The 18,360-nt window shown below is 39.2% G+C and overlaps 1 protein-coding gene across 8 annotated transcripts in view; it reads right to left on the bottom strand.

Annotated features, from left to right (window-relative positions):
* DNM3 (dynamin 3) overlaps positions 1-18,090 on the bottom strand; it is a 638,181-nt gene extending 620,091 nt beyond the window's left edge. For all 8 annotated transcript variants that reach the window (XM_069545637.1, XM_069545635.1, XM_069545641.1 and 5 more), the window contains exon 1: positions 17,735-18,090. In XM_069545637.1, the coding sequence (XP_069401738.1) occupies positions 17,735-17,895 (161 nt within the window). In that variant the 5' untranslated portion in view covers positions 17,896-18,090. The remainder of the gene's footprint in view (positions 1-17,734) is intronic.
* Positions 18,091-18,360: the final 270 nt, after the last annotated feature.

Here is an 18,360-nt window from a genome sequence, read left to right as displayed (position 1 = left end):
ATATATGTACCACAGCTTTCTTATCCATTCATCTGCCAATGACATCTAGGTTGCTTCCATGTCCTGGCTACTGTAAACAGTCTTTGTCCATTTTTAAATTGGATTATTTGTCTTGTTGTTAGGTTACTAGTCCTTAATTGGATATATACTTTGCAAGAAAAAAAAAGTTTCCTATTCCCTGAGTTATCTTTTCATGCTCTTAATAGTGTCCTTCAAAGCACAAAAGTTCTTAATTTTGATGAAACACAAGGTATATTTTTTAACTTTTTTGTTCACTTATATTTTAATTCTCATAGCTAAAAACCACTGCCAAATCTAAAATTATTAAGATTTACACTTGTGTTTTCCTCTAGGAGTCTTATAGTTTAAACTTTTATACTTAGGTCTTCTATACATTTTTAGTTTTTGTATATGATTTGAGGTAGGGGTCCAAATTATTCTCAATTAAAAATAAATTGTAAAAAAGAAAAGTTTTCACCCAGATAGTGATACATTTAATTTTAATTTTGCATCAATCATATCATGGCTATGTGGGAGTTAGATTGAAGAGTTATGGATGGGGAAAGCATTAAGTAAATCCCTATAGTCCAGAAGATAAAAGATGCTAACTTGAACTCAGCCAATGATTGTAGGAATTAAGCATCACCGGTTGTAAGAAGGAAGCACAGGTGATGAATTTTAGAGATACTTAAAAAGTAAAGCTGTTTGGAGATCAGGGACCTTGGCAAGGGCAGTTTCAGTGTACTGATGGGAAATGAAGAGAACATTTCATTCCTTATACACAGCTGCAGAAATAATAGAAATTTCAGAAGTGATAAAAAGCCAGACTTTGGGACTACTAACAGGAGCACCAAAGAAGCTTTTGGAAAAACACAGATTACTCTGGTTTTACATGAGACCCAATGAGTCACTCTCCATGAGTGGAACCCAAGAAGCCTCATTTTGACAAATTCCCCAAGTATATCATACACATATATTTACACATGTACTTGCTTTTGGAATGCTGAGATGGACCAGCCTTTCAAATATAATCATCCCTTGTAATTCAAATATATTTGTTCCTGGGCTCAGCAAGAGTTCAGATAGCAAGGGCTGGAAAGATAGGGAACTTCCCAGGTGGTCCAGCAGTTAAGATTGCACACGTCTACTGCAAGGGCTGCTGGTTCAATCCCTGCTCGCAGAACCAAGATCCCACATGCCAACAAGGCACTGCCAAAAAGTTTTAAAAAAGAAAAGATAGGGAAGGAAAGAGCTAAGCCAACATAGCTAAAGAGGGGAGATGACAAAAGGAGAATCATAACTAGATTTCTATCATTAAGACAATGGAAGGGAATTACATCCAATATCATATAATAACTGAAAATATAATCTGAAAAAAATGAATCTCTATACTGTACCTTGTGGCTCAGCTGGTAAAAAATCTGCCTGCAATGCAATACACCTGGGTTCAATCCCTGGGTTGGGAAGATCCCTGGAAAAGGGAACAGCTACCCACTTCAGTATTCTGGCCTGGAGAATTCCACGGACTCTATAGTTCATGGGGTCTCAAAGAGTTGGACATGACTGAGCAACTTTCACTTCACTTCACCATACTGTACACCTGAATCTAATGCAACACTGTAAATCAACTATACTTCAATTTTTCAAAAAAAAATTTAAATAAGAAAAATGGTAAAGTTCAGGTAAGAGAAAGGACAGTTTAAAAACTAAGGCACAAGGGCTACAAACAGTTTTTCAGCTAAGAGCATTCGTTCATCAAACAATGTTATCTCGTAAGTGTCAAATAGAAATATCTTTCTAAAAGTCATGACCTTTATGTCCAGTACCAGCCCATCTTAAGTTGGGCCAACAATTTAATTCATGAAAATTCAATAAAAATTAAGTATATAAAACAGAATTGCATAAGTTACTATGGGGAATACCAATAGAAGTTTGCGGTCTGCCTCAGGGACCAAAAACTACAACTCAGTTATAAACCTTGAAGTGCTAAGCAGCATGGAACTAAACTTAGAGAACCATCCAGAGGTCAGAGAAGGCTACAGTCTGTGACTTCTGGCCCCATCTCAACTTATCAAAGTCTTATTCTCATGCACATTTCAAACCTTGCTCATTCACTCAGTCGTGTCTGCACTTTTTGTGACCCCATGGACTATAGCCTGCCAGGCTCCATTGCCCATGGAATTTTTCAGGCAAGCATACTGAAGTGAGGTGCCATTTTCTTCTCCAGGGGATCTTCCTGACCCAGGGATTGAACCCACATCTCCTGTATCGGCAGGTGGACTCTTTACCACTGTGCCACCTAAGAAGCCCCTTTTCAAACCCTACATCTCTAAAAAAATCTTTCCTGGACTCTCCAAAGACATGTGACATTTTCCTTTAAGCATTCAGACCACTCTGCACCTCCAAAGGTGTTCAAATTCTGTCTAAACTTTCACCTCCAGTGATAATCATAAACAAAGAACTATGTGATAGCAAGAACCTTCAACATCAAAAACCTTCAAAGAGGCTCAACCTGCTTCCCATTTACACCATGCCAAGAAGCCAGTCAGTCTTTACCTCCAGCCTCTATCCTTCTGGTGATGAAATACTTACTGCTCCCCAGGTGACTCATTCTATTTCTTAGCTGTTCCGCTGAGCAGTCTCCCTTACATTAAGTTTAAATCTGTCTGCCTATAACTTTCAACCATTTATTTAAATTCTGTCTTCTGGGGACACAGAGTCAATTTAATCCCTCTCCAATTAATGGCTCCTCAAATATTTGAAGACATCATCCTGACCCAGCCAACAACTTTCTAATAAATGCCTTGCATAAAAATTGTTAGCCTCAGTTCAGTTCAATCACTCAGTCCTTTCCAACTCCTCCTAACCCCATGCACTGCAGCACGCCAGGCTTCCCTGTACATCAGCAACTCCCGGAGCTTGCTCAAACTCATGTCCATTGAGTCAGTGATGCCATCCAACCATCTCATCCTCTGTTGTCCCCTTCTCCTCTCACCTTCAATCTTTCCCAGCATCAAGGTCTTTTCCAACGAGTCAGTTCATCACATCAGGTAGCCAAAGTATTAGAGTTTCAGCTTCAGCATCAGTCTTTCCAGTGAATATTCAGGACTGATTTCCTTTAGGATGGATTGCTTAGATTTCCTTGTAGTCCAAGGGACTCTCAAGAATCTTCTCCAAAACCACAATTCAAAAGCATCAATTCTTCAGTGCTCAGATTTTTTTATAGCCCAACTCTCACATCCACACATGACTACTGGCAAAACCATAGCTATGACTAGATGGACCTTTGTTGGCAAAGTAATGTCTCTGCTTTTTAATATGCTGCCTAGGTGGGACATAGTTTTTCTTCCAAGGAGCAAGCATATTTTAATTTCATGGCTGCAGTCACCATCTGCAGTGATTTTGGAGACGCCCAAAATAAAGTCTGTCACTGTTTCCATTATTTCCCCATCTATTCGCCATGAAGTGATGGACTGGATGCCATGATCTTCGTTTTTTGAATGTTAACTTTTAAGCCAGCTTTTTCACTCTCTTTCACTTTCATCAAGAGGCTCTTTAGTTCTTCTTCACTTTCTGCCATAAGGGTGGTGTCATCTGCATATCTGAGGTTATTGATATTTCTCCCGGCAATCTTGATTCCAACTTGTGCTTCCTCCACCCCAGCATTTCATATGATGTACTCTGCATATAAATTAAATAAGCATGGTCACAATACAACAGCCTTGACGTACTCCTTTCCCTATTTGGAACCAGTCTGTTGTTCCATGTCCAGTCCTAATTGTTGCTTCTTGACCTGCATACAGATTTCTCAGGAGGCAGGTAAGGTGGTCTGGCATTTCCATCTCTTTAAGAATTTTCCACAGTTTGTTGTGATCCACACAGTCAAAGGCTTTGGCATAGTCAATAAAGCAGAAGTATATGTTTTTCTGGAATTCTCTTGCTTTTTCTATGATCCAATGAATGTTGGGAATTTGATCTCTGGTTCCTCTGCCTTTCTAAATCCAGCTCGAACATCTGGAAGTTCATGGTTCATGTACTGTTGAAGCCTGCCTTGGAGAATTTTGAGCATTACTTTGCTAGTGTGTGAGATAAGTGCAGTTGTGAGGTAGTTTGAACATTCTTTGGCATTGCCCTTCTTTGGGACTGGAATGAAAACTGACCTTTTCCAGTCCTGTGGCCACTGCTGAGTTTTCCAAATTTGATGGCGTATTGAATGCAGCACTTTCACAGCATCATCTTTTAGCATTTGAAATAGCTCAACTGGAATTCCATCACTTCTTCTAGCTTTGTTCATAGTAACGCTTTGTAAGGCCCACTTGACTTCGCATTCCACAATGTCTGGCTCTAGGTGAGTGATCACACCATCACGGTTATCTGGGTCATGAAGATCTTTTTTGTAAAGTTCTGTGTATTCTTGCCACCTCTTCTTAATATCGTCTGCTTCTGTTAGGTCCATACCATTTCTGTCCTTTATTGTGCTCATCTTTGCATGAAATGTTCCCTTGGTATCTCTAATTTTCTTGAAGAGATCTCTAGTCTTTCCCATTCTATTGTTTTCCTCTATTTCTTTGCACTGATCGCTGAGGAAGGCTTTCTTATCTTTCCTTGCTATCCTTTGGAACTCTGCATTCAAACGGGTATATCTTTCCTTTTCTCCTTTCATTTCCTTTTTCATATCTTCCACATCCTTCTTTTCTCAGCTATTTGTAAGACCTCCTCAGACAACCATTTTGCCGTTTTGCATTTCTTTTTCTTGGGGGTGGTTTTGATCACTGCCTCCTGTACAATGTCGCAAAACTCTGTCCATAGTTCATCAGGCACTCTATCTATCAGATCTAGCCCCTTAAATCTATTTCTCACTTCCCCTGTATAATCATAAGGGATTTGATTAAGGTCATACCTGAATGGTCTAGTGGTTTTCCCTACTTTCTTCAATTTAAGCCTGAATTTCGCAATAAGGAGTTGATGATCTGAGCCACAGTCAGCTCCCAGTTTTGTTTTTGCTGACTGTATAGTGCTTCTCCATCTTTGGCTGCAAGGAATATAATCAATCTGATTTCTGTATTGACCATCTGGTGATGTTCATGTGTAGAGTATTCTCTTGTGTTGTTGGAAAAGGGTATTTGCTATGACCAGTGCATTCTCTTGGCAAAAATGTGTTAGCCTTTGCCCTGCTTCATTTTGTACTCCAAAGCCAAATTTGCCTGTTACTCCAGGTATCTCTTGACTTTCTGCTTTTGCATTCCAGTCCCCTATGATGAAGAGGATACCTTTTTTGGTGGTGTTTTTTCTAGAAGGTCTTGTAGGTCTTTATAGAACCGTTCAATTTCAGCTTCTTCAGCATTACTGGTTGGGGGATAGAATTGGATTACTGTGATATTGAATGGTTAGTGTTGGAAACGAACAGAGATCATTCTGTCATTTTTGAGATTGCACCAGGTACTGCATTTCGGACTCTGTGGATTATGTGGGCTACTCCATTTCTTCTAAGGGATTCTTGCCCACAGTAGTAGATATAATGGTCATCTGAATTAAAATCATCCATTCCAGCCCATTTTAGTTCATTGATTCCTAAAATGTCAATGTTCACCCTTGCCATCTCCTGTTTGACCACTTCTACTAATTTACCTTGATCCAAGGACCTAACATTCCAGGTTCCTATGCAATATTGCTTTTTAAGCACTGGACTTTACTTCCATCATCAGTCACATCCATAACTGGGCATCGTTTTTGCTTTGGCTCCGTCTCTTCACTCTTTCTGGAGTTATTTCTCCACTCTTCTCCAGTAGCATATTGGGCATCTACCAACCTGGGCAGTTCGTATTTCAGTGTCAAAATTTTTTGCCTTTTCATACTGTTCATGGGGTTCTCAAGGCAAGAATACCAAAGTGGTTTGCCAAATTTGTTAGCCTCATTACCCTGATAACAACAGCCTGTGCATATCAACCCTTGTACCCTTCGGGGTCACCAAGTTCTTTGAAGGAGTTCTTTGTTACATGCATAGAATCTCACATTTTCTGGCATGCAGGGGACTGTAAATGACACATTGGGTGAATAAATCCATCTGCTAAAAGAATTTTCAAACATGTTCTTTTTCAACTGGTTTAATCATTTACCTACAATCAGACAAGTTTCTTAAACTCTCTCTGCCCTCAAAAATCAGACAGACATCATGTAAGGAAAATATAACCCAGAAATAATCTGTCAGATATGCATATTAAATTAAACACCTCAATAAATAAGAAACCTTGGTGAGAGACAATTTTTACTATATGCACTATTGGAATGTCAGAGGTATAATCACATAGGCATATTCCTTTTTCAATTAATTTTAAAAAATAATAATAAAATTATCTTCATTTTAACTCACCTAGTAAAACAGTATACTGTGAATTTTGCCTTCTGTTACACAAAGATATGTCCTACCATGGAAATATAGGATAATTAAATAAATGACTAAAAGTAACATTAGATTTAATCTAGTCCAGAGGCATTCAACCATTTTGAGGACAACCATAGTAAGAAATACATTTTATACTGCAGCATGGTACACATATACAAATATACAACTAACACAAAAGTTTCACAATACAGTACTTTTCATTGCCTGGAAGGAACTCTGATACTCTTGTTTGAAAAAAAATGCATCCAGTCCAACATCCACCCCATCCTCAACAAACGTATTGATGAAGAACATATGCTTTAGCTTGGATAAACATATACAGTCACATAGCTAAATCATTCATTTAGCTCCTACTACGTGCCAGCATTGTTTATGGAAGATGACAAATGAAGTGCAAGCATTCCTGGCCTCATGGAAACTGCAAATGGCTGGACAGACAGACAAGGCAACCAACTGTACAGTAAGATCCCCATGCAGTGAAGTATGAACAAGGACCACTAAAAAGGAGCCTCTAAATCAGATAGGGAGAGTGGAGGAAGACCAGTGGGATGACAGTAAAGACCAGACTAATCCTAGCTCTCCTTGATTTCCATCATGTTGCCTCAACTCATCCGAGGTATTTCCTTTAACAAACATCCAGGGAACATCTACTGTGGGTATAAATTAAATCTACCTCAAACTAAATAACTCACAATAACTCATAACTCCCTCCTTTTTAGATTCTATTTGTATTTTTTCTTCAAATCTTTTCTCCTCCTTAAAATATATGAAAATAATGGGCTTCTGTTTTATTAACTAGAAAACAGACACACATACATACAAAGCTCTAAGCCTCCTCTGGATAATCCAAAACTATTCTTACACAAAGCTTGAGGCATACCTAGAAACATACAGAAAATGTAATTCCAAATGGAACCAGTTAACTAGCTCAGAGCTAAACTGGAGGTTAACAAGTTGTGAAAATGTCAGTCAACTCAAGATATGAATCTTTCCAATGAAAATAAAGTCACTGGGTATTACTTCAACACCTACTTCAAGAAGTTTGATACTTCTGTAAGGTCTAATAGCACCTGACACTATTTTTCTTTTTTTAATATAAATTTATTTATTTTAGTTGGAGTTTAATTACTTTACAATATTGTATTGGTTTTGCCATACATCAACATGAATTCGCCACAGGTATACACGTGTTCCCCATCCTGAACCCCCTCCCTCCTCCCTCCCTGTACCATCCCTCTGGGTCATCCCAGTGCAACAACCCCAAGTATCCAGTATCATGCATCGAACCTGGACTGGCGATTCGTTTCATAACGATATTATACATGTTTCAATGCCATTCTCCCAAATCATCCCACCTTCTTCTCCCACAGAGTCCAAAAGACTGTTCTATACATCTGTGTCTCTTTTGCTGTCTCACATACAGGGTTATCGTTACCATCTTTCTATCTTATCTCCTGATTCCTTGGCTATAGGTCATTTCTCTTCGTTGACCTTCACTAATATTCTTGCTAAGTTGTCCTCCTTCACCAGTCAGACTCAGTTGTTTTTCCCACTTCTACCTCCATCTTTGCCTACAACTTCATCTAACATTTCCAAAAGATAAAGATATGCTAAGAATGGTTGTGAGAATTGGACTGTGAAGAAAGCTGAGCACCGAAGAATTGATGCTTTTGAACTGTGGTGTTAGAGAAGACTCTTGAGAGTCCCTTGGACTGCAAGGAGATCCAACCAGTCCATTCTAAAGGAGATCAGCCCTGGGTGTTCTTTGGAAAGAATGATGCTAAAGCTGAAACTCCAGTACTTTGGCCACCTCATGCAAAGAGTTGACTCGTTGGAAAAGACTCTGATGCTGGAAGGGATTGGGGGCAGGAGGAAAAGGGGATGACAGAGGATGAGATGGCTGGATGGCATCACCCACTCGATGGACGTGAGTTTGGGTGAACTCCGGGAGTTGGTGACAGGGAGGCCTGGCATGCTGCGATTCATGGGGTCCCAAAGAGTCAGACACGACTGAGCGAGTGAACTGAAAGAATGGTTTATCAATATCACAGAATTAAATACTTTGCTTAAAATTCATTCTCTAGGAGAGTATCTGAAAATAATTTCAACAAAATTCCTTTTAATTGTATTATCTCTATGTGATTAATTCTACTATGTTCATTATTTCTGGTATTTGCCATTCAAACCCTAGCATGTTACTTAACTTTTTCCAGTTCAACCATCCATATTTCTAAATTGAAGTTAATAAAACATGCTTTTACTATACTCTCAGGGATACTGTAAGGATTAATAAAAATAAATGAGAAGTACTTTGGAACTCTTGAGAGGGAAGAGTATACAAACTGGACTTGTATATATGTATTTAAATATACACTGGAGTAATGCTAAATGTGAGTAATGCTTTCTTTTAAAAAGATCCAAATATACTTTAAGATCTAGAACTAACTGTAATTTTTAAATCTTTAACTTAGATCTAAAAGTTAGCATTTTGATGCAGCTGTAATCTTCCAACATCCACAAAAAAATTTGTAAATAGACATTACTATCTATTGTCTTTCCTAAATTTGCTTTTGTTTCAGAAAATGCCCAGTTTAGATAAAAGACTTAAACTAATAGCAATCATTTATTGAATGCACTATTACAGGCCATGCACATTAAACACTACTATCTATCTTCTCTCCTAGATTTACTTTTGTTTTAAAAAGTTAGAAATTGTCCATTTCTAGATAAAAGACTAAAACTAGTAACCATTAAACAAATGGATTCCAGTACCAATTCCAACATGCGGAGGTTGTTTCTCACCCCAGCAATAAGCAGTGCTCTGGACAACAGCTGGGTATCCTACAATTCAACTCAGTTTTGACATGATCTACCTGGAGAAACCCTCAGACTTCACAGGTTGACAGCTCAGTTCCACAAGACCACCCTCTCCTGTAACTTCAGGCACCAATCTAAAGCCCAGGTTGTTAGAAATGTTTCTAACCAACTAGCTACAGATTAGACGTTCCCACGACCTCCTCCTTGGTCCAAATAACTTGTTAGAGCAGTTCAGAAAACTCACAGAAGCATTTTATTTATTTTACTACTGTTTTATTATAAATAGGTATATATCAGGAAGCCATACGGAAGAGACATATAGCACAAGGTATGAGGAAAGGGCGAGGAACTTCCATGCCTTCTCCACTCTCCCCAAATCTCCATGTGTTTGCCAGCCCAAAAGCTCTGTGAATTTTGCCCTTTTGGGTTTTTTATGGAAGCTTCATTACATAGTTGTGATAGAGTAAATCATTGGCCACTGACAGACTTCCCTGGTGGTCCAGTGATTAAGAATCCACCTTGCAATGCAGGGGACTCAGGTATGATCCCTGGTCCCGGAAGATACCACATGCCATGGCACAACTAAGCCCAAAAGCATCAACTATTGAAGCCCACATGCCCTAGAAGCCATACTCCACAATAAGCCCATGCACCGCAACTAGAGAGAAGTCTCCACTCACGACAACTAGAGAAAGCCAGCATGCGGCAATAAAGGCCCAGCACAGCCATAAATAAATAAATTTTGTTGGTCATTGGTAACTGATTTGACTTCAAGCCCCTCTCCTCTCCCTAGAGATTGTGGGGGGATTGGGGGAGGAGCAGGCATGGGGATGAGACTAAGACTTCCAACCCTCTAATCACAAGGTTGGTTCCACTGGCAAAGAGCCCTCATGCTTGGGTGCTTTCCAAAAGTCACCTCAGTAACCTAACAGAAGACACCATTTTTTCAAAACTTAGGAAATTTCAAGGGTTTGAGGAAAAATAAGTGAGAAACTATGAACACAGACCAAATATATTTGAGAATTATATTTTGGTCATGTGAATGATGAAATACATGTTTTTCTAATAAATCTCAATATCATAGAAATCACTTATTAAATGCTTATTATGGGTCACACACTTTACAGCATCTTACTTGGAACCCAAAAGCACATAAAACAATGAAGTCTGTATTACTGTCTCTATATTGCAAATGAGGAAATTAAATCTCAGTGACGTTCAATGCCTTGCTGAGACGCCATGTTTGTATCCATTATGGAATCAGAGGTGGGACTGATGTGCCTAGCAGCAGTCTGCCCTCAGTTACCAGAATATGATGATGATGATTTCTTTCCAAATTCTGGCTTTTTCAGGGTCTAAGAAAACAAATATATTAAGTAAGATAAAGCACCCATCAAATTATTTAAATGGATTAGTCTTTTCAATTTCAAGCCACAAAAACAACAGACAATAAAGTCCTGCAGAAGCCCTACTCACTTCTAATAGGTATGAATGTATTATTCCCAGAGATAGCACGACCTTTAAGCTGTGGGAAATGAAAATAAGACACCATCACAAAGAAGCATTGAGACACACACTTTAAACTCCTCGAAACAGAGAATCTTCAGCAGGGATGTTTACAGGAAAGACAAAATCTAAAGCAATACTGTATCATTCATATAATTCATGGATTAAATAAATCATTCTTTCTCTCAAAAACCTCATCCACTTCTTAAATAGTAACCTTTTCATTATATTACTTAACTTACACACAACGTTTCAGAAGCTTTCCCCAGTTAAAGCAAGGCCAATCAGTGACCAACCCAGGCACGACTTTCTAGATATGCACAGCTGGTAGGAAAATATTACTGAAGTGTGAAAACATCTACTATTTCATATAGTCTTTTCCCGGACCCATCTGTTTCCCAAAAGTTACAACTTACTCTAGTGTATGTGTTGTGTTTGGTTGCTCATTAGTGTCCAACTCTTCGAACTACAGCCCACCAGGCTCCTCTGTCCAGGAAGTTCTCCAAGCAAGAATACTGGAGTGGGTTGCCATTTACTCCTCCAGGGGATCTTCCCGACCCAGGGATTGAACTTGGATCTCCAGCATCTCCTTCATGGGCAAGCAGGTTCTTTGCCACTAGGACCAGTGTATCAGCCTGAGAAACATCCTGTTCCCTGTCTCTTTACCCTATTATGTATGGAGGAAAAAAAAATTCATGGCTGGTCTACCATCAAGAGAAGTAATGGAGAGGAGTAACAAGGAGAAGGAAAGATTGGTCCAATGGAAAGAAATGGGAAAAGGAGGTAGTGAGGATGAGAGGGAGATAATTTAAAATGATAAGAGAAGAAAGAGAAGATGATGAACTGCCACTGGGCTCCCAGTTCTAAACACCAAGTTCCAAACTCAACTCTGATTCTATTTCTGACCTTGGGCAAATCTCTTGTTTCTCTGTAACCTAATGCACTCCAAGAAGTGAGCAAAAGTAAAGCCAGAAGAAAGTTTCTTATAGAACCTACTGAAATGCCTATCTTTACTACTGATTTTAAAAAAGCTAAGCCAGCTCTGACCAAAAAAAAGAAAAACACCAATTTGGTATTAATAAACCTTTTAATTTTCTAGAATGGTGTTTAACTCAGTAATGCAAATCACTTAGTATCAACCTTCCCTCTGCCTGTACCTTCCTTTGTAAATACATTCTATTCTCAAGTTTGCTTTTAGAACATTTTCCCTAACATTTTTCTTCTACTTACTCAACTCCTTTAACTAAATGCCTTATTCTTAAAAAACAGAATTCCATCTCCCTTAAGTATTAGTGCCTTCAAGGTCCTTAGTTAATCTGATCCATCCCACCCTCAATGTATCCAGTTATATTTTTAATCTCCCCAACCTCTATTCTTTCCTGCTACTCTTCTCACAGGCCCTATGCAACATACAGTGTCTCTTTGTGATAAACTGACAATCTAAATTCAATGCCTTGTTGTCAAGTCAGACACTGAGACACAGATTACCACCTCCCTGCTTTGACATCGATACTTCAGTGCATGCAGCCTTGAGCTAAAATGATACTGGCTGCCAAATGACACTGAAATCTCCAATACTGTCTATTTTCCACTACATCGCAACTCAATTTCAGAACTGTAGTTTTTCAGAGGTTTTTCTTTTCTGTAGGAATAAATTGACACAGTATAAATTATTTTCTCCCATTTAGTTTTCATTATACCCAACTGTCTTCATTTTGAAAATCTTTGAAAGTTGTGATCTCGTACCTTATGCTGTCAATTCTCATTTTATATATACATCAGCTTCTGTACATTCATACTTCCTTCTACATTCTTACCCAGGATACCTAGAACTCAATAATACCCACTCACTGACTTTATTTGCCCACATTTCTCCAGAGTTATCAACCAGAATCACACCCAAAACTAAATCCCTGCTTGGCCACTTGCTAGTCATGTGACCTTGCACAAATTACTTGTCTCTCTAACCATGAATCTCCTTTCTTATTAACATGGGGATGTGAAAACAAGGTACAGAAGGCTTGAAACAGGTCTAACAGCATCCGTGCCTGCCAACAAGTAAGGCGAAACAAATACTAGCCTCCTCCTTCCCTCCACTTTAAAATGTTCATTTTTTGGAGAAGGAAATGGCAATCCAAATCCTTTAGAATTTTTAAATTAATGCTGAGTGTGAGAAAAAAGCAAAGCAGACGTAGACAAAACTTTGGCCATCTAGAAAATAAATGGTTTGTTCTACACAGTACACTAGCACAGAGTTCTCTTGATGTGGCTCTGGTGGAAGAGGAAAAGAAAAACTCTTCTATTTATTTTAGCTGTTTGCAGTTCTTTCTTAAAAGTAATCATAATTTAAGCAAAACATCATAATTTAACTCTACTTATTAGGCCCAGCACAAAGTACTGACTACCTAAGACAAACAATTTACTAAATGTATGTCCCGTTGGTAAAGGACCCAAGAACCTACTCTCTAGAATAGCTAACTATTAAGTTCCCATTCCTTCAAAGTTTTGGGTAACAACATCTGCCCAACTTCATTCTTAAAGAAGTTAATCCAGTGCATTTTTTTATATCTGTTAATCATAAGTAAATTTCAAAACAGAGATATACTATCCAGTCCAGTTCACTGAGGTATATTGCTTCTCAGGAATTATTAATAGTTGATTGTTACAATTAAATCCTACCAACTGAATTTGTGATAACCTAAAAGTATATTATACAATGTGAATACAGTAAAAATATCTTTGTAGTTTCAGGTTTTAGCAATTAACTGTTGGATAAAACAGAGCTCATGTTTCTGACACTTTAAATAGGCTCTTGGGAACCATGAAGTATGATTTTCAACAATTATCACATTTTAATTGTTAGCACTCATTTATCTAATAACTTTAATAGTTGGAAGCCATTTATTGAAAAATATTCACTAATCAAATGCTTTGATTTTTTTTAATAAAACTATTTCAGAATTAATAATTTCACTAAAATGCATGCTACTGCTTCAATTTTTAAAAACTCTCTTGAAATTAGTCAAAGGATTTAAGAATAAATTAGTATCTAAGACATATAAGTGGCTTTGAATTTTTAAAAAATTATCTGGTCATGTCTATTCAACAACAGCATCAAATGGTTCACTTTTAAGGTTCTCCAGCAAAACAACTCTAATTTGATAAATCAACATACCCATGTTTAGAAACTTTACAACAAAATAAATATACCTTATATGAGATTTTCACATTGACATGAACTCCCCTCAACATACTCACTTTATCTTTTATTTGACCCCCACTCATCAAAAAACCTACTTGTGCACAATTGAAAGTCTATTTTACCATTTAGGCTAGAATAATGTGAATCCTCTGCCTACATAATTAGCATTGAAGAACTAATGTTTCTAACAAGTATATCATTAAAAAGCATTTACACATTAGCAACTAGTACAGTTTCACTTAACACCACTATAAACAAGTTATATTCCCTCTCAACACATACTTAAATAAATAATCCAATTACATCTTAGAGCTCCCTTCAAGAATGTCTAATATAGTAAAAAAAAAAAAAAAACAAAAAAACTTATCTCTTAACTCATGTTGCTTCTACTTAAGGGGTTGCCTCAAACCCTCTGTGAAATGAGGCAAGACAGACTGATTTAAATAAATTATGAATGAAATTATTAATATAGCAGTTTGTTATTATTTTAGGTGGTAATTTGAAGTGTGATCAAAGAAAGACATCAAAAGTATTTATCAGAGAAAATGGTAAATCTCAATATGGCGGAGTTCAATACAGCCCAGAGGTTTTAGAGCACAAGTATAAAGCCCAGATACCTCAAGCTGAATCCCAGCTCCACTTGATGTATTACAAGTACTCTATAAACGTTGACCATTATCATCATCTCACTGCACTGTTTAAAAAAAGGTAGGGTGTAAAAGTAGCTGAATAAGTTCTTCTACACACAAATAAGACCAATGGACAGACCCCATGCCATCTAGTGAACCCCTATATTCAGACAACCCCTATATACTTAGACCACTGAGTCTCAGCTTCTATTCATTAGACCTTAAGCTGCCTCTCACTGAGAGCCTATATCTCATCTGAACACCCAAAAGAACAATTTGGTTTCTCACACTATATTACATTATATTAATATGTAAATTAATCACTTTAACAAGAAAATCACAAACAAGTAGTTCATTCAAGACTCATTTTATTCATAACAGTCTCAAAACTTGTCAACCCAAAATTAGATTTTAGAGTTACAGCTAAATGAAGTAAACAAATTCACATCCAAATTCATTCAGTGGTGTCAAAAAATCAATATAAACAGACAGAGAAAGAGACAGTCCACTAAACATGGATTGCTAAATGTTAAGAAGAAAATGCATCATTATTTAAGAGGACAAGCTTAAATGGTGAACAAATGCTACTAATTTACCCAAGTAATGAGCCCTTGTTTTATGACTGCATTCAATAACTGCATAGAGGTCAGAGCCTTAAAATGAAAACAGCTATATGTAAAAGAGGAAAGTTTCATTCTTAAAGAACCTTATCTTTATTGAAAATTTTCTGGATAATAAAAAGATAAAAGGTTACAGTTTAATATGAGCAGTTTGTTCCACTTAGAATGAATCTCCTAACAAAATACAGAACTCCTTTTTCCCTAAGGTTTATAATTAGAAATTAGATTCCTCAATAATTCAATGACTGAAACCTTTACTAAAATCAAATTACTTTTTTAATTAAATTTTCACCTAATATATAAGTTCTGCTGGCAGGTGTCATCTCTACAGATAATAAAGCCTTGCTATATTTATTAAATCAGTTTTTTCCTTTATGCCCATCCTTTCCTTTGACTTGACATTCTTATAGTATTTAATTATTGGTAAATTAAATTACCAATATATTACTAACGTATTCTGATAAATATGCTGGTATACATACTATTTACAATGTCCCTATTTTTCATTCTATCATAAAGAGTATTCAAGCTAAAATATTTTACTCTTTCAGATTTTTAAAATTCTCATATGGAAAGAGGATAGCTAGTGAGGAAAGATATTTACAATTTTATTACAGCATCAGTGACTATGTTCAGGATTGGAAAATCTGAAGAACAGAATCAAGATATGTGGATAAAATCAACATTAGGTTCAAAAGTTCTTGCCACAAAAAGCGCATTTATAAGGCAGATTCATCCAACTAAATATATGAAAGATGCATAAAATATGGTCATTGCATTTGAATTACTTACAATTTTAATCTTTAAGTATTTGTTTAAAAAGCAAAAGTAGTTAAATGATTATTAAGGCTTCCTGTTAAATGCTCTGGAGTTTGTAAATCCCAAAAAAAAACCTCACCAAACCTCACTTTCACTATAGATACCACTTTAAATTTACTGAATTTCATTGACAATAAATAAAGAAAGTAAAACCCTTATGTATGTGACTATTTTGTGTACACATTTGAAATCACATATTCATCCGTCACTAGACCATAAGTCTATGATGACGTAGGCAAAATGCTTTACCATCACTTTTCTCACCACTAAAATTAATGATAAAACTGAGAAAAGTGATTAAGTGACTTAGTCAAAGATAACAGCCAACTGTCAGCAATCTTACTTTTTTAAAAACTAGGTTTCTTAGCTTTCTAGTTCATCAGGAAGGGGAAAAAAAATCCTTAAGAGTATCATCTGAGAGAAAAGAATATACACTTTATGGATACTACCATTCCCAAAGATGTGGGAATATCTAAATTTTACACAAACACTAACAAAAAAGAAAAGAAAAGCCAAAAAAACAAACAAACCACGAACCTTCTGAATTCAAAATCACTAACCAGTCAAACAGAAAGAGTCAAGTACAGTCTCTGTATTGTACCATCGCTGGCCCCCTCCATCAGCTATTGTACATTTCTACCTAGTTTATTACTAGGAAACAGATTTCAGTTTTCATAATGCTTTCCAATGGGCTTTTCTTAGCAAATGTCTGCACTCCTCAGGCAAGGCCGTTAAGGTAACTTAATCTCTCATGCACTGCTCAATCGGGTGGGGGGGCGGGGAATGCTGATTCCCAATTTAAAAATGAATTATTTGGGTTTTTCAGAATTAAAAGTAACTACGAAACCTGGAACCATAATTTCAATTCAGCTGTTAACTTGAAGGTTCGCAGGACAAATAAAAGCTTATGGAATCGAAGATGATGCTGGGGAAGGGGGTGCAGAGAGAGTATGAGAAAGATGCTGGTCCATTCCGAGATGATGCAGGAATGACATGGCACCTGGACAACACAAGTCGCAGTTCACCCCCCTCTCAGAGTCTCTGCCTCGGTTTCTCTCTATGCCTGGAGCTGTGAGTAGGTGCACACGCAAACGCAATCACCTTTTACTGTTGGACTCCTTAGTGAGGAGAACTGTGGGGAAGCGTCGTGGGTTAAAGCCTCACCACAACAAACGATTTCTTTCTCCTCGAACCCCGCCTCCCCTGCTAGGGGCAGGCGACGACTGTCTCGAACAGTAGACAGCTGACAGGAGCCGAGAACCAGGGCGAGAAGGAAAGCATCTCCAAGGGGGGGAGGGGCAGGGAAATGAACCCCACAGCCTCGCGGAGAGCCTGGGGAGGCTGACAGGAAAAGGAGGAGGATATTGAGCCGGGAAAACAGAAAGGGGACTGGGAAGCTCCCGGGAGAGCTACGCATTCAGGCTGTCCCCGGGGCTGGCGCGCAACGGGCGGGAGGGGGAAGTCATCCTGGGGCGGACCCCCTCCCCGACTCCCAGACCGGAGGACGGGGAGGAAATGGCTTTGTATCGCAGGATGAAAGGCAGACAGGAGGGCCACCAGGCGGGGAGGGACAGAGGATGCCCGGAGCCGGGACGACCCCGCCCGCCGTCACGGACACTGCCGCTCTTCCCTCCCATCCGCTGCAGCCCCTGGTCCAGCCTCCGGCTCCTGCCCTCGACACTCCAGCAGCCTGAAGTGGGGTCGCCCCCGCCTCCTACCCTCCCCCTCGCGTGCTCACCTGCCCACGAAGTTCTCGAGCACCGAGCTCTTGCCGGCGCTCTGGCCGCCCACCACGGCGATCTGAGGCAGCTCCAGCAGGCAGCTCTGTCCCAGGGCGGAGAAGGCATCCTGCAGACGGTTCACCAGAGGGATGAGCTCCTCCATCTCCCGATTCCCCATTGTGCCTGCCCCGCCAGATGCCCGCTAGTCCCTGCTAGTCTCTGCGACCTGGCAGGGAGCCGGGGCCGCGCCACCCTCGCCGCCGCTGCTGCGCTGGGTTTAGTCAGCCGGGTACAGCCAGACGTCGGATCCCGCCACGGTCCGGCCTCTAGTGCGCTCCTGACAGCAACGGCCCCGAAGCGCGCCTGCGCAGGCGAGTGGGGGCGTGGCCTGATTCCGCGACCGCCCCGCCCTCGCCGGGATGGGCGGCTGCTGTGCCCCAGGCTTCGGCAGACCTCCCCGCCCAGCGCGCACGCACTGCCTCCCAGCTGCGGCCAGATGCCACCGCCTCTGTCGTCTGGTGCCAACAGCACTCGGTCAGGGAATGGCATGAAATAGCAGCACCAGCCGACAGCACTGTTCCCTTTCAGTAGCTACTGTAAGCGAAAGTCCAGTGGAAAGCACTCCGCCGGTAACAGCTCAACA

Source organism: Ovis canadensis, chromosome 12, assembly GCF_042477335.2.
Source record: "Ovis canadensis isolate MfBH-ARS-UI-01 breed Bighorn chromosome 12, ARS-UI_OviCan_v2, whole genome shotgun sequence".
NCBI classification, from domain to species: domain Eukaryota; kingdom Metazoa; phylum Chordata; class Mammalia; order Artiodactyla; family Bovidae; genus Ovis; species Ovis canadensis.
This window is presented reverse-complemented; position numbering and strand designations above follow the sequence as displayed.